This window comes from Sinohyriopsis cumingii, chromosome 7 (assembly GCF_028554795.1).
Source record: "Sinohyriopsis cumingii isolate HCF-2022 chromosome 7, ASM2855479v2, whole genome shotgun sequence".
NCBI classification, from domain to species: domain Eukaryota; kingdom Metazoa; phylum Mollusca; class Bivalvia; order Unionida; family Unionidae; genus Sinohyriopsis; species Sinohyriopsis cumingii.
In genome coordinates this window covers 23712816-23737101 of record NC_142967.1, presented here as the reverse complement: position 1 = coordinate 23737101, position 24286 = coordinate 23712816, and the positions used below count along the sequence as shown (strand labels likewise).

General features: G+C 34.6%; 2 protein-coding genes across 2 annotated transcripts; both read left to right on the top strand.

The window, feature by feature from the left end:
- The first annotated feature begins 7576 nt into the window (after nucleotides 1-7576).
- LOC149794889 (uncharacterized) lies at nucleotides 7577-10154 on the top strand. Its single transcript, XM_089963997.1, has 3 exons — nucleotides 7577-7625; nucleotides 8741-9052; nucleotides 9919-10154. The coding sequence occupies exons 2-3, from the start codon at nucleotides 8746-8748 to the stop codon at nucleotides 9936-9938; spliced, it is 327 nt and encodes a 108-aa protein (XP_089820123.1). The 5' UTR covers nucleotides 7577-7625; nucleotides 8741-8745; the 3' UTR covers nucleotides 9939-10154.
- A 10139-nt stretch (nucleotides 10155-20293) lies between these two features.
- Nucleotides 20294-22873, top strand: LOC149794888 (uncharacterized). Its single transcript, XM_089963996.1, has 3 exons — nucleotides 20294-20357; nucleotides 21452-21763; nucleotides 22638-22873. The coding sequence occupies exons 2-3, from the start codon at nucleotides 21457-21459 to the stop codon at nucleotides 22655-22657; spliced, it is 327 nt and encodes a 108-aa protein (XP_089820122.1). The 5' UTR covers nucleotides 20294-20357; nucleotides 21452-21456; the 3' UTR covers nucleotides 22658-22873.
- Nucleotides 22874-24286: the final 1413 nt, after the last annotated feature.

Genomic DNA, 24286 nt, shown 5'->3' with positions numbered 1-24286 from the left:
GGGCCATTGACCCGGTTTCATTTTTTGTTCTTACCTAAACCTAATTGTTTTACTTGTTAAACGTCCACGCAGTTGTTGTTTTTTTGCCAATACAACTACTCTAATAAAAACTTCCTCGTCAAACTCGGAGGCAATGATCTAAAAATGACATTATTGTCTTTGTTTGAGGGGTATAGATGGAGTAAAATACCACGGTACAGTTGTATCACAAATTATAGAAATGTATTTTATTGACACTTCATATTATTGGACACGTAGTTATTTCATTCCAATGACGTCAATACACCCTGTTTCTGACATAAATAACTCTTTTTCTTTTTGATATCAATGGTCAGTGGTCAGTGTTTGCCACGTGTCCTTTATCTGAGAAAGAGAAAAATCGAAGTACACGATATATGAAATACACGCATTATACAAGGGGAACGTGACCCAAAGCCTGTATTTGGGAGCCAATAACCACTGAAACCTTCACTGACACTAACTGTTCTTAGCAGATGACCCTAGTGTTGTTGTAATCCACATTCCTCTTGATTTTTGTGTTGAAAAGCTTCGAGGTGGTTAGCATAAAGAACACAGAAAATGGCAGCATGTACTAATCTTCTCTGTGAAAATTTAATCAATGGCTCTTTCAGTTAAATCTTTAGTTTAAGTCTTTTTAATTCTTGTTATTTAAACAGCAGTCTGAATGTTACCTCAGTGCAAAATTTTCAACGTATATGATTGAAATTAGTTCATGAATGCATTTAGAAATGAGATTTGCTGCACTACCTTGAAATAATTTCTGTTATTTATAATTTATAATACCTTGTTACAAGCAACTTTTAAATATTTCGTTTCAAATACATTTTTCAGAAACTCATCGAATCGAGCGAATTTTAATCTGCCTAGACAGAGAATCTGTTATCCGAAGTACGTTTAGGTTTCCAATCGAAAACAGCACTGATCCCAACACAAGAGGACTTTATTTCCCATAAATAATTATTCTATCCCTTCATAATGATAACATTCAGCTATCATCTCTGATTTGAATATAATTTTGCACACATTTAAACTGTACGGAAAACTAACATTTCTTTTCACTCACACTCACCGTACTTGCCTTGTATCCATTTGCACTCTATATTTCGCCCACTTTTTATGAGCATCAGTTACACAGGATCAAAATAAACATGATCTCAAATTGTAAACATTATTTAGAATTCAGGACAATGTTATGCAACTTACAGGCTAAAATTATTCAAAATATTTTGTTTCAGATCTTTAAACAAAATCCTGTATTTTGTACGTAAGCCTCGCTAGATAAATTTTAATGAATAAACTATGATGGGCTGATCGACATATCCATGTCATACCTGAAGATATGCTTATCGACATATCCATGTCATACATGAATATATGCTTATCGACATATCCATGTCATACCTGAAGATATACTTATCGACATATCCGTGTCATACCTGAATATATGCTTATCGACATATCCATGTCATAACTGAATATATGCTTTTCGACATATCCATGTCATACCTGAATATATACTTATCGACATATCCGTGTCATACCTGAATATATGCTTATCGACATATCCATGTCATACCGGAATATATGCTTATTGACATATTCATGTCATACCGGAAGATATACTTATCAACATATCCGTGTCATACCTGAATATACGCTTATCGACATATCCATGTCATAACTGAAGATATGCTTACTGACATATCCATGTCATACCTGAAGATACGCTTATCGACATGACACTAGGATTCCTGAAAATACACTTATCGACATGCCACTGAACATCCCATAATTTTTAGAAGAGTTAATGCCTCTTTTGACTGGAGCCTGAACGCAGTTTATGCCAATATTTTGTGAACGAAACTAGTAGTACGCATTTTGGCGAATCGCCCTAAATTTTGGAAAATGTTATAACAGTTATCTAAGGATATGAAAATCAAATCACTATTCTTCTGCAGTACTTGTTAGAGTTATTGCATTTGGACCTGATATTGTACATATATTCATAGCAGTTCGTGTAAAGATAGGAAACATATATGACACGTGATTTACTGACGTACCTGCATCATGACACTTATGGGATTCATTGAATATCAGTGTGTGTGTGTGTGTGTGTGTGTGTGTGATTTGGATTTTTAACGTAGCTTTAACAAGTTGTCAGTCATATCGCTACGATGCCTGCAGTGTGACAGTTTATAGTGATTTCTAGCACTGGGGCATTATGCCGCAGACATGCAGCATGATGTCCCACCCAGTCACATTATCCTGACACCAGGCCAACCAGTCCTAACACTAACTCTTAATGCTGAGCGCCAAGCGAGGCCTCTGTTAGTATCAATTTTAAAAGTCTTTGGTATGACTCGGCCGGAAATCCAACCCACGACCTACCGCATCCGAGGCGGTATTCAATATCCGTATTAAGCCGAGTGCGATATTTATGGGTTTGTGTTTTGAATTTTTAAAGTACCTTTTAACAGATTAGTCCAATCGGCACGATGTCTGCAGTGTAGCAGTTTATAGTGATATCAAGCATTGGGCATCATACCGCTGACATGTGGCATCATGTTCAACTCACTCACATTATCCTGACACCATGCCGACAACTCCTAACAATAACCTCTTAATGCAGAGCGCCAAGCGAGGCAGCTGTAAGCCTGGGTTCGAAACCGCGACCTGCCGCATCTGAGTCGGACGCACTAATCATGAAAACAAAAATCATCAAATCTTAGCTTGAAAACAAGATGGCCGCTATCACTTAACCGGCTTGAAGCAGCTGTTCCGTTTTTTAGTGCCGTTTTCATGATATTTGTGCTTGTTGCCTGTTTTCATCTTCGTTATTGTGTTCATTATGTATTGGCTGTTAAATTCGTATGTGTTTCTTCATCTCCTTGTTTTGGAAATGAGAACAATTAGACTTTTTCTCAGCTGTCTTGCTCCACTGTTTTTGAACAAACCACCATCACGTGATACTCGCCAGTCAACCCGTTTATGCTACGATGGACCCTCATTAATTGCTTTAAATGATTATTTGTTGGCTCTCCACACAACATTGTGCTTTAGACTAAACGATCTGGGTCTACATTCATCATTACCTAAATGTAAACAGAAGCGAAAAAAGAAACGTTGTTTCAATGCTGGCCGGCGTAGAACAGGAAGAATAATTCCATTTACCTCCCTTACTTCGGCTCAACAATGTAAAAAATAATTCGACCGTTAATTTAGATAACCTAATTCAAATCCCTATTAATTCGTCAACCTTTGTGTCAACTATCCAAGAAATACCTCTGCGCATTGCATTATTCAATGCCCAGTCAGTAGGACCACCGGAAAAACGCACAGAAATAGTTAATTTTATCAACGACCAGAATATTGACGTATTTTTCCTGACAGAAACATGGCTAAAAACATCAGGCGATGAGCCCAAGTGTGCGGATCTAACACCCACTGGTTACTCCATCACGTCGTTCCCCCGTAATTCTCGCGGAGGTGGAATCGCTGTCATCACAAAGAACTCCATGATAAAACGTCTTAACCACACCACAACATTCAATTTCGACCAAACGTCGTTTGAACTAGTCCAAACCACACTCACACTGGAGCAAAGGTAAGTTCATTTTTTCTGCCTATACCGCCCTCCTCCTAGTAGAAAAAACAAGCTGGCTGACGTTCTCTTTTTGGAGCAGTTTCCGAATCACCTGGACTATGGAAATTCGATAGGTGGCAACCTGACTATTCTTGGAGATTTCAACTTTCACTTTGACTGTCCAGGAAACTCAAATACATCAAAACTCGTAGATTCCATTAATGTTTTCAACCTCAAACAGTCAGTTAACCAACCCACCCATAAACATGATCACATTTTAGACTGGATTCTTCATAGACCTGATGATAACATTCTACGGTCCTCCCTGGTATCCCATGACCTTGCATCAGATCACCTCTGCATTATATGCCATCTTGACGTATCAGTCCCTAACCCTCCACCTTTATCTGCTACTAACAGAAACCTCCGTATGATAAATAGAACCAAACTAATGCACAACATCCAAGCTAACCTAAAAACTTGCTTACCTCCTACCGCAGAACAACTCGATAACTGCCTGCGTTCATTGCTTGACAAACATGCCCCGCCTACCAAGTGCATTCATTGCTTGACAAACATGCACCGCCTACCAAGTGCAGAGTATCAATTCAAAAGTGTTCTCTATGGTATAGCAGTGTTAGGGACCAGTTTCGCACTGCTAAAAGAGACCGCCGTAAAGCTGAGAGGCTCTGGTTTTCCACCAGACTCATTATTCATAAGCAAATCTATGACGCCGCTAAGAAGAATGTCACAAATATAGTCCATGCAGCGAAATCAGCCCACTACACTACTAAGATAATGGAAAGTTCCAGCTGCAAAGAGCTCTTCGAGATTACTAACAAGCTAATGTCAAGGAACAAATCAACAGCACTTCCAACTACCTTCTCTCCACTAGACCTTCCGGACATGTTTGCAAATTTCTTCCGTGACAAAGTACAAACCATTAGAGATAAGCTTGACACCACAATTTCAATTGACTCGTCGTTACAATACAGTTGGGATACAGAATTTGAGCGGCAACCATTAGCAGGATTTGAACCTGTCTCTATGGATTTCGTACGTACAATCCTGATGAAGAGTGCACCAAAGTCATGTGAACTTGATCCAATTCCAACATCACTGCTGCTTGAGTGCTTAGATCCAGTATTGCCTTCACTAACTGATGTTATTAATACCTCATTCTCTCATCCGGGGAATTCCTATCATTTTTCAAAACTGCCATTGTAAAGCCTCTGCTGAAGAAACCAACACTAGACCATAACGATTTAAAGAACTACCGCCCAGTTTCTAATCTCCCATTCATATCACAAATCTTAGAAAAGGTTGTTCTATCCCAGTTTGTACCTCATCTAAATTCAAACAGTCTTTTTAGCAATGTACAATCTGCATATCTCCCTTGCCACAGTACTGAAACTACTCTTCTAAAAGTGGTTAATGACATTCTCTCTGCGTTGGATAGCGGAAAGATTACAGTCCTCACCCTTCTTGATTTGTCTGCAGCATTTGACACAATATACCATGATATATTACTTCACCGTCTCCAGCACGTATTTGGCATTCATGATACAGCCTTACTGTGGTTCAAGTCCTACTTGGTCAACAGGACACAAATTGTATCTGCAAATGGAATATACTCCAGCCCAGTTGATCTATATTGTGGTGTTCCACAGGGGTCTGTTCTTGGAACTGTTCTTTTCATTCTATACACTCGGTCGCACTCAAGTGTCATAGATCATCATCCAGTGTCTCACCAATAGTACGCTGATGACACCCAAATATACAATCTATCCACCCAACTGAAGTTGATGCTACCATCCAAGGTGCAGAGACGTGCATTTCTGATGTGAAATCATGGATGACATGTAACAAGCAACAGATGAATGATGATAAAACTGAGGCCATTCTGATCATTCACATCCTTTACCTCAAACAATAAATATCAGCAACACCAACATTAAATTTACACAATCAGTACGAAACATAGGTGTTACTCTGGACAGTTCTCTCACATTGCACGAACATGTCATGAACATATGCAAGGCTGCATATCTTGAGCTGAGACGCATCACCTCCATTCGCAAATATCTTTCAGATGATGCCACTAAAACACTTTTGTGTTCATTAGTAATTTCAAGATTGGACTATTGTAACTCAATTATGTCTGGTTCATCTCAATATCTGCTCCAGAAACTTCAAAAAGTTCAAAACACAGCTGTAAAGTAGAATGTCCAAATTCCTATTTCCATAGCGGTAGCTACGATTGATCACACCACTGTGAATCAAACGGATTTACACTTGAGAAGTAATACAAGATTAATACCATATTATTACTTATTTATCGTATGCTAAGATTAGAACTACTTATGCGTTTTAAGCGGCGTTCGAACATCCATTCAAGACATACTGTGTGAGTAAACACTTTCAAAAGCATGAAAAGGACATACGTAAATTGATCGCATTTATTAAACGTCAGTGCAATTCACAAATTAACCATTCACAGTTTCGTGTGTATTTTGCAACATTGACATAATATTCATCACATGTACTCACAAACAGCGTAGCAGCGTAAAGACAACGAGGGAATAGAAAATTGGAGGTTAAGGGTTTAAAAATGCACACGGATACTCTGTGTGTGTCTGTCTATATGTGTGCGTGCGCGTGTATGTATGTGTGTGTGTGTGTGTGAGAGAGAGAGAGAGAGATAGGTGGGAGTATACATTGAGTTTATATGTATGCATTGATGTACTATGTAAAAACAGAGCTTTAATGATGATTCAAGAAGTTGCTATTTTTTCGCTTGTGTCCTATTCTTTTTACCACCGTTCCTTCTCTACCCTCCGTAAGGATACCAATATTATTTTCTAAAGGCAGAGGTGATTGAAGTCATTCAGCTTTCGCTCTTTTGCTTTCTTCAGCGCCCAGGGTTGCAAGCTGGTAGAGAGTACGTATGTGTTGCACAACGTCATTTTTTTTTTCATCAATGAAATGTTTTCCACTACATCTTCTTCAGCTTCTTGACAACCTCCCTGGCCTCGCCTCCCTTGCGTTTCTACTGAATTTCCACAACCTGGTCATTAGAATTGCACCTTTGCAAGCAGAGTTTCAATTGTAATGTGTTTTTTTACATCAATTTCTGTCACAAATGAAAAGACACAGTTTCGAAGAAATTTTGTTACTTGGCAGTATTAATAATACACATGACAAATATGCATCAAAGGCTGAAAATCAAGCAAACGCAAACTTTATTGTTTTTGTATAATACGTCTGTTTAATCTAAAGGTACATTGAACTGAATCCATATTAAATATATACCGAAAACAGATTCACAAACATCTGATGATGGTTGACGAAACGCCAGCTAAACTAAGAAAATATGTGTGTGTGTGTGTGTGTGTGTGTGTGTGTGTGTGTGTGTGTTAACCCTTCGTGTGATTTTCATTGAAACATAATCTTCTTGCTACAAGTAATCTTTTATTAGACTTCTTGTTTGTCACTTTTGTTTAATAAAGCGGATGCAATCTATCATGTACATACCGAGGAAGGCATTGGGTGATAATGAACAGTGATCATATAAGAAGAAAAAAAAAGAAACATGCTATCAACCATAAAGTCCTTAATCGATTGTATGGTACATATGGACCATTTTCGAGTATTAGTATTCATATAAATTAATACGTTAAATGTAGTGGTCATTAATGTAAGAATGTTTTGACACATGTAAATATGACATTTTGAGCAGTTGGAAAGTATAAATTCTACTCTATCCCAATACAATACCATTGACGGTTACCTCACGTTCATGGGGATATCTATGACGCTCATAAAGGCCAATATCACTTGTTTTTCTTGTTTTAAGGCGTCATGGTTAATAAATATCAGTCAATATTAGTAAGTATGTCCTGTATATGCAAATGTATGATGACAATTATTGCATTTTAATGTTTTTCTCCTCCTATAAAAGTGCTACTTTACCTACCGATAGTAAGACAGAAGCTGCAGGATAGCTGGTCTCCTACAACAAGTATTCCTCTCTCTCTCACTATCTACCCCACCCCCGCACACACACACAAACATACACACACACACGTGTATATATATATATATATATATATATATATATATATATATATATATATATATATATATATATATATATATATATATATATATATGTATGTATGTATGTATGTATGTTAAGAAATCTGCAATTATTACCTGTATTTGCAATATTTTATAGTATTAGGAAATCTACCATTAATAGCAGCTTTAAAAATAGTGTGAGTAAAGCTGTACCGTAAGTTATCAAAACTTTTGTGAAGTCTACAAGACATGAGTTTGTTTTAATATCTTTAAATTTGTTTTAGTTATGTATATTTCTTTATTGCTGTTTGGATCTGAAAATGTGATTATTTATTCCATAATCAGGCCGCACTTTAGCTTGAGAGAGACTTGATAGATTAATTTTGATGTATATAACGGATTAATCTGATGCAAATAATGGGTTAATTGGATGCAGATAATACATGAATTTGATATATAATAGCGATGAATTTGATGTAGTTAATTTATTAATATATGTAAATCATAGATTATTCTGATGTAGATGATTGTGTATTCGTCTTGTCTGAAATGAACAAGTGAAAGGTTTCCATGCGTAGCTAGATATAGTTATTCAACCATATTTATATGAGTCGCTCTTTCAGGAAAATATCGCTGATATTCTGGAGATAGCACATGGAGTGGTACATTGGGATGAAAATTATTGCGCAAACCCTTATCTCCGAAATTGGCATTGATCTTATTTAAATAGTTGATCATTTGGGACATTGTCCTTGATATTATTATCCCATTTCTCGGTATGCTGGCCTTCCCCTAAAATAGTATTCAGATCAGTGTCTTCCTTTTTCATTGTGTAGATAACGAGGAAGTATTCCGACTGAGCGCCTCTGACTCCTTGTGGAGTGTCTTTACATAATATAATAAGATACCTCTAACATTGCATCAGATAAAAGATTTTTTCATAATTTCATAAAAGTTAATAATAATAAAAATAATAATAATAATAATAAAATAATCCTTTGGAATTGTTGGTAGTGTTGGTTATAAATGTCTTTGTTTAAAATGTGCGTTCCACAGAAAACATGAAGGCAGCAATTCTCGCCCTTGCTTTCCTTGCTGTTGTAAGCGCAACACCACCATTGTATTACGGTGGCGTCGGGTACGGTGGGTATCCAGGTGGATTATATGGTGGCTTTTACCCCGGTGGATACTACGGAGGAGGGTATGAGATTGGACATGGATACGGTGGATACTTCCCCGGATATTTCGGAGGCTACGCTGGCTCCAATCCTGGATACTACGGTGGATACGGCCATGGCTTGTATGGTGGATATGGCGGTGGATACGGTTTGTGGGGAAATGGTGGATACGGTTATGGTGGATACTACCGTAAGTGTAGATGAGCATATTAGTATAAGGTCGGTACCGGTGTATGAGCGGCAATCACATCATCCCGCCAAGTGTAAGACGAGAGATATAGAAAGAATCAAACTGACATTCAATTTATGCATCAAGTTTTAGCGCCCACAAGACCTAGGAACCGAACATTTGATTTCCTTGGCGTATTTTGGGGCATCTCTTTCGAGCCGTGATACTTGTTTTTATTCATTTTCATTTTAACTCAAAATGATTTTAAAATTCAACTAATATAATATGATGCGCTTTTATTGTTACAAATCAGTGCTGTCTCCTTGGAAGAAAATTAATTTGAAATGTAAATTAAAATCTGTGGCAGCGAAGTTTTCTTAACACCATATTTTGAGACATTACTTATTTTATGGTAGAAATTAAAAACAAAATAAGCAAGAAATCGATTCAGAAAAAAGAGACAAAAACAACTCACAGTAAAAAGAATCAAGCATACAAGCAAAGTGAAAAATGTAGCTGTAAGCCATCAAACTAACATAAAAAACTAACGAGGTAAGCTCTGAAATATGACCCAAACTTTAACATACATACATACATACATACATACATACATACATTCATGGACTTGTAAATATATATATATAGACCTGTTCATAAATCGATACAAATATCAGAATTTTACCAAACTTGTAATTGTTTTGCCTGTTAATTTTCCGACTAAATCTGTCATATTTCAATATATGGCTTCATCTTCACGGCAACATGTCGGTGATGCGTTAATCTATTCACTTTACCATTTCGTCTATCGATTAGCATTATCATCAACAATCTTTTTTTTTCATTCTATAGATTAGCATTATCGTTGACAAATTTTTACCTCTTTTCAGCGAGCAAAAAGGGATACTAAGATTTCAAACTTCAGTCGTCTCAGAACCTTTCCTGTCATCATTTGCTCAAGATTGTCTCCCAGGAGTATTTAACATGCTAAGGAAATGCCCGATGCTCCCGAACATGCTTAGAAACAGTTACTCTACAGACGTGCGCCAGACGTTTATCTTTAGCACATTAATAATCGCTATTTTTAAAGTGCAATGTACTAATAAATTTGCATGTCCGAAAACCGTTCGCTGCGTTAATTTTATTTGAAACAATGACATTCACCAAACATCTCTCTCTGTCTCTATCAGTCTATTTATCTGTCTCTCATCGTAATTTGACACCGACATCTACCAATATACTGAATATCCTTTGAAGTAATCTTTTAACTAGGCAAAGAAAAAGTTTACGTGCAGAAAATTAAGAGCCTTGACTTTTCGCATCACCGATGCAAGAGAAGCAAACTCGTCTCATTTACATTTTCTATAAATATTAATTAGCAATAAACTATCATATATATATATATATATATATATATATATATATATATATACACACACACACACACACACACACACACACATATATATATATATATATATATATATATATATATATATATATATATATATATAGATATAGATATATATGTTGTTTTGCAGATCGAATTAATTTTAATATATCATCAATTAATATATCATCAATCTGAGAGTTGTCTCTAATTCCACAAAAAATGTCTACATTTCATTTAAAAATTAGGTGTGTGACAACACTTACATTTTTATCTAGTCTAGGATGCCATTTTCTTACTGTACAATCCCAAGAGATATGACGCATTATCTCTGCATGCACCATATAAAAGGAACATGGCTCGATTGAAATGAGGTTGATTCTATTGAGATATGCATTCCTAACCAAAATTCTTTGCAAGAATTTAAACTGCAGCCATCTAAGTTTTGTATAGTAGTAAGAAACATAACTGCCAATCGTTTCCTTATAACTCGCTAACTTCAAAATTCTACTTCCTTCTAGCAATTGGTATACGTTGTTTTCAATGAATTTTTCTTTTTTCACCCCTGCATTATTTTTTCATTTTTAATAATAGCAAACATACCAGTATTAATGGACGAACGTTGTAAATTGGAGTCATAACTGATTCTGAATTTACGTTTTTATGACTTTATTGATGTGAGTAAACTTTGAAAATCTTTGAAATTAATGTGAATAGAAAACTCAGTTTTAAAATTATTAAATTTATCCAAGAACCTTCCGCGTTGACAAAATTATTCATAAAGCTAATACCTTTCTTAAAAAATACTTTTTAATACAAATTTTCTCCATTTATTGTAATGCATGGAATTAATCATATTTGTATTTCAAACTTATTCAGCTTTGACCACTTTGAATTGTCTAGTTAGTTCTAAAAATGATTCAAAAACCTTTATCCAGAAAGGAATGAAATCCCGTTTATCGAGTAATAAAAATGTATCCCCCAAAACTCTCAATGTTTGAAAATTGTAACAGACGTTCAATTTAGACTTCCTCTTAGCCATGCAAGTTTCAATGCATTCGCAAAACTAAATAAATTAGCGATCTTTAATCGACCCTCATCATAATCCTGCACAACATTATCTTTTTAAATTCTGTCGTTTGACCATGCCTTACAAATATTTTGAAAGAGTGTGTTAAGGTCACAAAGAACCTTTGCAAATGAATTCATAAAATATGATTAATTCTGGAGACAGCCAAAATTTTTATTTCCTCAATCTTTCCAAATGGTGTTAACACACTTTATACCACCGAATTAGCAAATCCTAATGACACGAATTTTTAAAGGGATAATTAAGAGATATATTTGTTTCTAAATGATTGAAAACATGACACCTATGACAACAAGTCCAGTAAATCCCCCGTTAAGTTTATATTCTGGATTATATTTCATATCTCTATCATTACTACTTCCGATCAAAACACATTTGCTTTTACAATATTTATACTAAATTCAGAATGTTTTGAATACTGATTTAAAGATGCAAAGCAGACATCAGAGATTTCTCTGAATTATCAATGGTGAGTGTAATATCATCAGCATATTGGGAAAGAACATATGTTACATCACCTGTATTTCTTTCCTTAGTGTGCTTATTTTTTTCTTGTGATACGAGCTGAAATTTCTGCATACATAATAAAGGGGAGAAAGGGTCCACTTTTGACGTTCTTAAAGAAACATTTTATCCAATTTGTTCTTCGAAATTTAAAAAGTTCAAATGTTGATCAAGTAATGGTCTGGCAAATGATTCAACTAAATGTCAAAGTCGATTAAAAGGAGTAGTCCAGGTATAGTGCGTTCTTTCGTGAAAAATAATAGCTCACATAAGTTTCTAAAATTGTATTCAATGTATCGTCCTTTTAGAAACCCTTCAGGGATATTTAAGATACTGCTATTTCAAACATTGTGACTCAGATCATCCTGATATATCAGCCTATGATGAACCAAATGACCTCTAGCTTTAACTGATATTGAGTGAGATAAAACTGAATGACCAATAGCTTTGGTTGATATTTGAGTGAAATTGAACTTAATGGACACTAGCTTTAACCGATATTGAGTGAGATTAAAATGAAAGAACACTAGCATTAGCCCAGACTGAGTGAGATTAAACTGAAAATAAAACATTGGCTTTAGTAGATATTGAGTGCGATTAAACAAAAGGCCACTAGCTTGAGCCTAAATTGAGTGATTTCAAAGTGAAAGACCACTACTTGTGCCGATATTGAGCGAAGTTAAATTAAAGTGGACTACTAGCTCTAGCGCATATTGAGGAAGATTACCTTGCAAGACGATAAACCGGGAGTATTCCATAAAGTAGACTAAACTACATAGAATACAAAGTGACAAGAACCGTCTGGTTTTTCTCCAAGCTGGCTTTAATAACAGCGAAATGCATTACTCATGCACAACGCCTGGGAGCAGATCCTAACTTGCCTTAACAGGTATCGAATCTGCGAACCTCGATTACGAATCCGATATTCCAACAAATTGAACTATCGCGCCGCCCTTAAATATTTGACCTTCAGTATGCCATTTGTTAAATGTATACAGGAAGAGTTGGATATTTTATTCTTAGAACACCTGTAGATAACCCGTTTCATGACTCTAATCCCGTCGTCGATAAATTCTCATAAATCATACAGATCCAAATGGGTAAAATCACAACAGTATCGAAGGATCGTTTTGTAGCACGAAACTAAACGTTGAAAGAAGATTCGATTTAGACTGCCAATCTTTTGTAAACCTTTGGCTTTAAATTAATCTCAAATAGGATACTGTACATTCTTTTTGTGCTATCTAAATACCCACTTCCAGTAACACTACTGTTGTGGATAACACTCGAAAGTTATGAAATTCGCACTTGATGAAAGTTATAACGTTTTCACATTAGGTATTTCAATATTAATTTGGTTCCAAATTCCACCAAGGTTACATGATCTAAATGTATCATAAGGTTTGGCTAAGATGGTCTCAGAGCCTATATGGATAACTGTGATAAATAAATCATTATTCAATTTATTACTTGCAACGCAAAATGGACATGCAGTTGATTCTGTTATTGGGAAAACTGAAAGCTGTTTCTAATTATCACGCGGACACCGACAAAGCTAACGACACAGATGTATAGAGGAATGCAAATAGGAATCGAAATCATCAGCTCAGATATCACATAACGATAGAAATGTTGAAAAAGGACGCTAGGAAAGTAACACAGATCCTTACATATCAATCTAAGCAAAGTCATCCTCAACGGAAAATGCTGGTGGCCCCGTTCCTTATAAATCCGACCAAACATTTCTGAGGAATACTTTTAGGGCGTGTTTAAATCGCGTAACAGCAGTGGGAAAAGTTCTATTGAAACTGGGTTAGATGTTTTCCTTTGTTATGAGATCATCCTATGATATTTTAGTTGCATAGCACCTTTCATTTATTGAAATTGTTTTAGCAGTCTATATAATGTCAATTTAAAACAATGAGTGTGTGTGTGTGTGTGTGTGTGTGTTAGGATTTTTAACCTAGCTTAAACAATTTTTCAGTCATATCGCTACGATGTCTGCCGTGTGACAATTTATAATAATGTCTAGCACTGGGGCATCATGACGCAGACCTGTAGCATGATGTCCCACCCAACCCCGTCACATTATCCTGACACCAGTCCGACCAGTCCAAACCTTTTAATGATGAGCGCCAGGCGAGGTAGCTGTCAGCACCATTTTTGTAAGCCTTTGGTATGACTCTGCCGAGGATCGAAACCACGACCTCCCACATCCTAGGTGAACTCCCTAACCACTAGGCCACCGGAGCGGTCTTAAAAAATGACGCATTCTAATAAATGTACAGAGCTTCATACATTCGGTGTGGTCTGCAGATTTTCATGGATTGGCTTTTAATCGTAAAGTACTGTGTTTGAATCCTTCCACTAGTAGCACAAAGATAGTGTACAAACCTTAGATTGAGACACAGTAAAGTCTACGATATGACCCTGAGAATTGGGTGTCAGTGGTCAAAGAGCTAATCTATGTTTGGGAAAATGTCTAAACTTTAACCTGTTGGAAAGAAAATTCACATAGGAACTGGATTTCCCGTCCTAAATTTGCATTCAATCCCTTGTTTAAAATTGCATAATGTGAATTTTTGAAAAGTGCTATAATTGACTTAAATTGAAAGAAGATATTATTCAAAAATGACGACAGAAATCGGACAGAGGCTGGTTGAATAGAAATCCGCGGTGGCTCTTTGAACGGATGTATTAATGAGACAATGCAGCAGATTTATAGTTTAAACAGAGACTTCCATGAAATGGAAAGGTAGATTGTTTTTGTTACAGAGGCTACATTTTGTCGTAAAACTGTAAAACATTGAAATACATGGAAACAGTATCCTAGTCCGCAGGGAATCGGCCTCGAGGTAAACCAAACGCTAGAACATAGTTAATTAATTTTGAAGAATTCTAAAAGGATACAAAAAATGCCACCAAATAAAAGGATTCCCAAACCCCATTTCGATCCACGTCTGGTCGAAATACACGGTGGGATGGGTTGTCTAGATACATTTACGACTCTTTGGTCTTAAACTAACTAAAAGCAAAGAGCAAGACATGCAAGTTAATTTAAAATCAGTATCGTAACCTAATATCAAATAATCCTAAATCCTCTATCACAAGTTAGAAGTATTGAGTGTTTCGAATGAATTCCAGTTCAGTATGTGTGGATGTACCAATTGTCTTGAATGAGTTGATGCAGCAACATTATTAATGTATCACAGTGTCTGTGAATGAATTCATAATAATCCCAACTTAGTGATTTTGTTCAAAATCTCAAAGACCATTTTGTCATTCTAATGCATAATTTTAAATCAATGATTCCTGTCGTAGCATATGTGAACACAAAAAGTAAATAAGTCTAGAGACGGGACTTATAGGAGAAATGAAATAATTATGTTTATCAGAACCTTATTTAAAAATCTATGACACAATAAATGACCCGGATGAGGATCAAAAGTATTCTTCCGGAACAGTATTAATATTTATATATACAACAAGATTTAGAACCCAATCACCTGTAAGCAGCCTATTGTAAATTACATGCAAGACAAAATGCAGGTACACACCAGAACAATATCCTCTGTAATGGACAATAGTCGAGCACACACAACACAGGAAATATACCCGCTGATTTAACTTTGTTCAATTTGATTTTTTATCTTTTACAGCTCCTACAAAGAGAAGACTTATGGAGACTGACCACACCAAAGGCTGAAAACCCGATTCTCATGGAATAGGTGGAGGCTACAATAAAGGCATTAAAAAAAGGGAAGTCAGCTGGGAGGAACCTCCTGGATAGATGTTCTCAAAGCAATCTGCAAGAAAACCTAGCAAACAGGAGAATGGCCAACCCAAGGAACCAAGTTACTGATCATATCTCTTCCTACGAAATGGAATCTGCAGATGTGCCAGAACTACTGAGTAATGAGTTTAATCAGTGATCGACGCAAGGATGTGCTTAAAATCATCCTCATAGACTGAAACCCCAAAAGAACGCACATCATTGCTGAAGAATAGGTTAGTTCCAAAGAAGGACATAACACAATAGAACAGATCTTCAACCTTAGAATTCTCTTTGAAATGTATCTACATCATCAACGGGACCTCTGTCTTGTCTTAAATGACTTGAAGAAGGCCTTTGAAAATGTATGTTATGCGGACTTGTGAACCACCATGTGGATAAAACGACAATTCTGGTCAACGGCCATGTTATGTATATAAATTTAGGTCAGTTGAAGTTAGTATATATAGGCAATGGTATATACTTATTCATTCCTGTTTAATATCAGTCATTGGGAATATATGATCAGAGTTAATACTTGTGTCTAGTTATAAGTTGAGATGTGCTATTTATTTGAATTATTCATTGGAACTACAAAAGAGGTCATTTACTTTTTGGACAAAAACACTACTTTGGATTATTGTTGACTAAAGCAAAGAAATTATTATATCATTCTAGTCCATCAAACCATTCAAAATTAATGGAACTCATTAGACACCAATGAGTGGCCATTGAAAAAATACAAAAATAAAAGTTGCCCTAAATTGTACCCTTGGTGACCTATAAAGATCACACGGTACATATGCTATTGAAAAATAGGAACCAGCCTAGAAATGGGTGAACATAAAATAGATTATATATATATATATATATATATATATATATATATATATATATATATATATATATATATATATATATATATATATATATATATATATATATATATATATATATATATACATATATACATATATATATATATACATATATATATATATATATATATACATATATATATATATAGATATATATATATATATATATATATATATATATATATATATATATATATATATATATATATATATATATATATATATATATATATATATGGGTTCGGATGATTAGGATTGGTTAATACGGTAAGTTATATTCTAGGAAAAAGAATCTTTTGAGAGTTTGTCCTAGTTGTAAAAAAAAACAATAGAGACATTGTTTTATTGACGGAATTTCAGTCCTTTAACAGTCTTGAGTTAGGAACACTCATTACTAAAATTAGCACGTGAATCTTTCTTGCGGAATTGAAAGCACATGTTTCCAACACATGCAAGTCCAGAAAATGTCGAGGCTCATATCCTTTCCTCTACACAGAAGCTGATATCCAGGTTTAATTTATACTGATAAATATAGGTTTGATCATTGAGCATTCAAACATTTTATGTTATTGAATTTTTAATATCATGGAGTTTAGTATGGGAACTGAATTAGTACCGTGAGTCCTGTAGACAGCCACAACAATACAGTGACTCCACATATGCAAGTGCAATTAACTTAACTATAAATGCAATCACATTGTTATATTTGTGGATAAGAAGCAAACTTAATACCTTTTGTAAACCACGGAGTGTTTTTCACTGGCATATTAAACACATATTCAGATATATCAACTATGGCCAGAAAGAGTGAAGGGGAAACAATTTGTAGATCTGATTATGTTAGATGGATTATTTTGAACTTGAGTTTATATCTATGCAATACATATATTAAATTTATACAATTTACCATTTATAGAGTAATTACAGTAAGCAATATGATATTTTCTAGTTTATTTGGAAACATAATGCTTAAGATGTGATTACTTAGGTCTCTTCCGTCATGCTTAACGGTGATGACATCTTTTACTCAATGCTTTGAAAGTTCATATTTTGCATTTAAACGGAGATTTCTTTACCTTACTTAAATTTTAAATTATATGTCTTCTGGGAGGAATTTTAGGTAATTTTCGTCATTTAAATCACTTTTTCTGTACCAATACATGTACGTATAGATGGATATCTTGACCTTTTTCTCATTAACTACATAATATGACAAGACTGGTAACATAGTTTAGCATTAAATTGAAGAGTCACAAATGGGGATATTTAATAAAGATGATTTTGTTAGACAGTTTTATTTTAATACTTTTTCTGATTTTCTTAAATAAAGCTCAAATAGTAAATAATGCGTGAAATGCTCCATTTCTCTTTAGGTGAACAAGAACTTGCAATATAATTTAATGGTAATTAATGTAATATTTGACAAGCAGAACTATGCACATTGCTTACTTATGTATTGAACTGCTATTCCTAGGGCTTTCAAGAAAATCAAGTGTGGACATAGGACACACGGTACTAATGATATAGAAAAATGGGAACTATCCTGGAAATTGGTGAACATAAAATTGTATATATATATTTATATTGGTTAATAATGTAAGTTATATTTTAGGAAAAAGACTATTTTGAGAGCTTATTCTTGTTGTAAGTGAATAAAAAAGAGACATTGCTTTATCGATGGAATTTTCAGTCCTTTAACAGGACTGACTTTGGAACGCTCATTACTAAAATTAGCACGTGAATCTTTTGTGCGGAGTAGAAAGCACATGTTTTAAACACATGCAAGTCCAGAAAATGCCGCGGCTCATTCCCTTTCTTCTACACAGAAGCTGATATCCATGTTTCATCTATACTGATAAATATATTTTTGAACATGAGCACTCAAATATTTTAAGTTATTGAATTTTTAATATCATAGTTTTTATTCATAGATTTACTATGAGAACTGAATTAGTACCGTATATACATAATGGAGGACGAACTTTGGAAATTCAACCGATTTTCTCTGACCGACGAAAAGCTCCACATGTACACATTAAAATCGAACCGACACAGACAATGCTGAGATTTCAGTGATCGGTAAATGCGAGCGTCTTAGACCACTCGGCCATCTAGAGCTCCAAAAACATCACTGAAACAAACGGTCTCTTTCTCGAATATGAGCTCAATCTCGATTGGTTTAATCCGATTATCCGTAAAAGGACTTTGACAACAATCTAATAACAAAGTGTTCTCCTTCCAAATGTCGTCCGTTCAAATGTTCAAACGCTAAAATAAGATGGATATATATAATACAGGTTCCTCAGAAGAAAATAGCTTGAGAACGAGCATTTTTGCCAATTATTGTCATTTTGTGTCACAGTTAGATGGTTGGTATCTTCAATCCTTTGTTTGTGCCATGTTTGCCTCCCTAATTACTTTTATATGAAACAGTGGTAACCCAAGTGTTTTAATACTGTACTTCGCATTGTTCAATTTGTATCACATTTGACCTATAGCCTATTTCGAAATAGTTATTTGATGTTCTAAATACATATTCAATGTTTGTAAATTAACGTTCAGTACTAAGTCATGCATGTGACCAGGAGAAAAAAATGGTTCTCAAAGACAGGGATAGTGAAACTAGAGAGTTAACGATTATAATTCATCGAGCGGTTCAATTCAAAGTAAAACTGGCTGTATGTATTTATGTATGTATGTATGTATGTATGTATGTATGTATGCATGTATGTATGTATGTATGTATGTATGTATGTATGTATGTATGTATGTATGTGGAATTATGTATGTATGTAACAATGATTTCTGTCACGTAAGTATCCGTGTATTATTCTTTTTGTTCTTCTGAGCCTAATGCCAATTTTAAGATCATGCTAGACAATACAATGCGACCATTATAAATGGTGGAGAAACAACCGGTGAGAACCACCGACCCACGGGAAATTAGGAGCAAGCTCTTTTACATACCACATTGGCCGATACTCGAAACCACTTCGACAAGGATGAAATGGCAGTAATCGGTAAAGGAGAGCGCCTTAAACCACACGGCCGTCCTGGGCCACAATGTGTGTGTGTGTGTGTGTGTGTGTGTGTGTGTTAACTCTTCGTGTGATTTTCATCGAAAAACAATCTTCTTTCTACAAGTGATTTTTTATTAGACTACTTGTTTGTCACTTTTGTTTAATAAATGCAATCTATCATGTACATACCGAGGAAGGCATCGGGTGATAATGAACAGTGGTCATACAAGAAAAAAAAAAGAAACATGTTATCAACCATAAAGTCCTTAATCGATTGCATGGTACATATGGACCATTTTGGAGTATTAGTATTCATATAAATTAAATACGTTAAATGTAGTGGTCATTAACGTAAGAATGTTTTGACACATGTAAATATGACATTTTGAGCAGTTGGAAAGTATAAATTCTACTCTATCCCAATACAATACTATTAACGGTTGCTTCACGTTCATGGGGATATCTACGACGTTCATAAAGGCAAATATCACTTGTTTTTCTTGTTTTAAGGCGTCATGGTTAATAAATATCAGTCAATATTAGTAAGTATGTCCTGTATATGCAAATGTATGATGACAATTATTACATTTTAATGTTTTTCCTCCTCCTATAAAAGTGCTACTTTACCTACCGATAGCAAGACAGAAGCTGCAGGATAGCCGTCTGCTACAACAGGTATTCCTCTTTCTCTCTCTCACTATCTACCCCCCCCCCGCACACACGTATATATATATATATATATATATATATATATATATATATATATATATATATATATATATATATATATATATATATATATATATGTGTGTGTGTGTGTGTGTGTGTGTTAAGAAATCTGCAATTAATACCTGTATTTGCAATATTTTATATTATTAGGAAATCTACCATTAATAGCAGCTTTAAAAATAGTGTGAGTAAAGCTGTACCGTAAGTTATCAAAACTTTTGTGAAGTCTACAAGACATAAGTTTGTTTTAATATCTTTAAATTTGTTTTAGTTATGTATATTTCTTTGTTGCTGTTTGGATCTGAAAATGTGATTATTTATTCCATAATCAGGCCGCACTTTAGCTTGAGAGGGACTTGATAGATTAATTTTGATTTTTATAGTGGATTAATTTGATGCAAATAATGGGTTAATTTGAGGCAGATAATAGATGAATTTGATATATAATAGCGATGAATTTGATGTAGTTAATTTATTAATATATGTAAATCATAGATTATTCTGATGTAGTTGATTGTGTATTCGTCTTGTCTGAAATAGACAAGTGAAAGGTTTCCATGCGTAGCTAGATATAGTTATTCAACCATATTTATATGAGTCGCTCTTTCAGGAAAATATCGCTGATATTCTGGAGATAGCACATGGAGTGGTACATTGGGATGAAAATTATTGCGCAAACCCTTATCTCCGAAATTGGCATTGATCTTATTTAAATAGTTGATCATTTGGGACATTGTCCTTGATATTATTAGCCCATTTCTCGGTATGCTGGCCTTCCCCTAAAATAGTATTCAGATCAGTGTCTTCCTTTTTCATTTTGTAGATAACGAGGAAGTATTCCGACTGAGCGCCTCTGACTCCTTGTGGAGTGTCTTTACGTAATATAATAAGATACCTCTAACATTGCATCAGATAAAAGATTTTTTCATAATTTCATAAAAGTTAATAATAATAATAATAATAATAATAATAAAACAAACCTTTGGAATTGTTGGTAGTGTTGGTTATAAATGTCTTTGTTTAAAATGTGCGTTCCACAGAAAACATGAAGGCAGCAATTCTCGCCCTTGCTTTCCTTGCTGTTGTAAGCGCAACACCACCATTGTATTACGGTGGCGTCGGGTACGGTGGGTATCCAGGTGGATTATATGGTGGCTTTTACCCCGGTGGATACTACGGAGGAGGGTATGGGATTGGACATGGATACGGTGGATACTTCCCCGGATATTTCGGAGGTTACGCTGGCTCCAATCCTGGATACTACGGTGGATACGGCCATGGCTTGTATGGTGGATATGGCGGTGGATACGGTTTGTGGGGAAATGGTGGATACGGTTATGGTGGATACTACCGTAAGTGTAGATGAGCATATTAGTATAAGGTCGTTACCGGAGTATGAGCGGCAATCCCATCATCCCGCCAAGTGTAAGACGAGAGATATAGAAAGAATCAAACTGACATTCAATTTATGCATCAAGTTTTAGCGCCCACAAGACCTAGGAACCGAACATTTGATTTCCTTGGCGTATTTTGGGGCATCTCTTTCGAGCCGTGATACTTGTTTTCATTCATTTTAATCTTAACTCAAAATGATTTTAAAATTCAACTAATATAATATGATGCGTTTTTATTGTTACAAATCAGTGCTGTCTCCTTGGAAGAAAATTAATTTGAAATGTAAATTAAAATCTGTGGCAGCGAAGTTTTCTTAACAACATATTTTGAGACATTACTTATTTTATGGTAGAAATTAAAAACAAAATAAGCAAGAAATCGATTCAGGAAAAAGAGACAACACCAAATCATAGTAAAAAGAATCAAGCATACAAGCAAAGTGAAAAATGTAGCTGTAAGCCATCAAACTAACATAAAAAACTAACGAGGTAAGCTCTGAAATATGACCCAAACTTTAACATACATACATACATACATACATACATACATACATACATACATTCATGGACTTGTAAATATATATATATAGACCTGTTCATAAATCGATACAAATATCAGAATTTTACCAAACTTGTAATTGTTTTGCCTGTTAATTTTCCGACTAAATCTGTCATATTTCAATATATGGCTTCATCTTCACGGCAACATGTCGGTGATGCGTTAATCTATTCACTTTACCATTTCGTCTATCGATTAGCATTATCATCAACAATCTTTTTTTTTCATTCTATAGATTAGCATTATCGTTGACAAATTTTTACCTCTTTTCAGCGAGCAAAAAGGGATACTAAGATTTCAAACTTCAGTCGTCTCAGAACCTTTCCTGTCATCATTTGCTCAAGATTGTCTCCCAGGAGTATTTAACATGCTAAGGAAATGCCCGATGCTCCCGAACATGCTTAGAAACAGTTACTCTACAGACGTGCGCCAGACGTTTATCTTTAGCACATTAATAATCGCTATTTTTAAAGTGCAATGTACTAATAAATTTGCATGTCCGAAAACCGTTCGCTGCGTTAATTTTATTTGAAACAATGACATTCACCAAACATCTCTCTCTGTCTCTATCAGTCTATTTATCTGTCTCTCATCGTAATTTGACACCGACATCTACCAATATACTGAATATCCTTTGAAGTAATCTTTTAACTAGGCAAAGAAAAAGTTTACGTGCAGAAAATTAAGAGCCTTGACTTTTCGCATCACCGATGCAAGAGAAGCAAACTCGTCTCATTTACATTTTCTATAAATATTAATTAGCAATAAACTATCATATATATATATATATATATATATATATATACACACACACACACACACACACACACACACACATATATATATATATATATATATATATATATATATATATATATATATATATATATATAGATATAGATATATATGTTGTTTTGCAGATCGAATTAATTTTAATATATCATCAATTAATATATCATCAATCTGAGAGTTGTCTCTAATTCCACAAAAAATGTCTACATTTCATTTAAAAATTAGGTGTGTGACAACACTTACATTTTTATCTAGTCTAGGATGCCATTTTCTTACTGTACAATCCCAAGAGATATGACGCATTATCTCTGCATGCACCATATAAAAGGAACATGGCTCGATTGAAATGAGGTTGATTCTATTGAGATATGCATTCCTAACCAAAATTCTTTGCAAGAATTTAAACTGCAGCCATCTAAGTTTTGTATAGTAGTAAGAAACATAACTGCCAATCGTTTCCTTATAACTCGCTAACTTCAAAATTCTACTTCCTTCTAGCAATTGGTATACGTTGTTTTCAATGAATTTTTCTTTTTTCACCCCTGCATTATTTTTTCATTTTTAATAATAGCAAACATACCAGTATTAATGGACGAACGTTGTAAATTGGAGTCATAACTGATTCTGAATTTACGTTTTTATGACTTTATTGATGTGAGTAAACTTTGAAAATCTTTGAAATTAATGTGAATAGAAAACTCAGTTTTAAAATTATTAAATTTATCCAAGAACCTTCCGCGTTGACAAAATTATTCATAAAGCTAATACCTTTCTTAAAAAATACTTTTTAATACAAATTTTCTCCATTTATTGTAATGCATGGAATTAATCATATTTGTATTTCAAACTTATTCAGTTTTGACCACTTTGAATTGTCTAGTTAGTTCTAAAAATGATTCAAAAACCTTTATCCAGAAAGGAATGAAATCCCGTTTATCGAGTAATAAAAATGTATCCCCCAAAACTCTCAATGTTTGAAAATTGTAACAGACGTTCAATTTAGACTTCCTCTTAGCCATGCAAGTTTCAATGCATTCGCAAAACTAAATAAATTAGCGATCTTTAATCGACCCTCATCATAATCCTGCACAACATTATCTTTTTTTAAATTCTGTCGTTTGACCATGCCT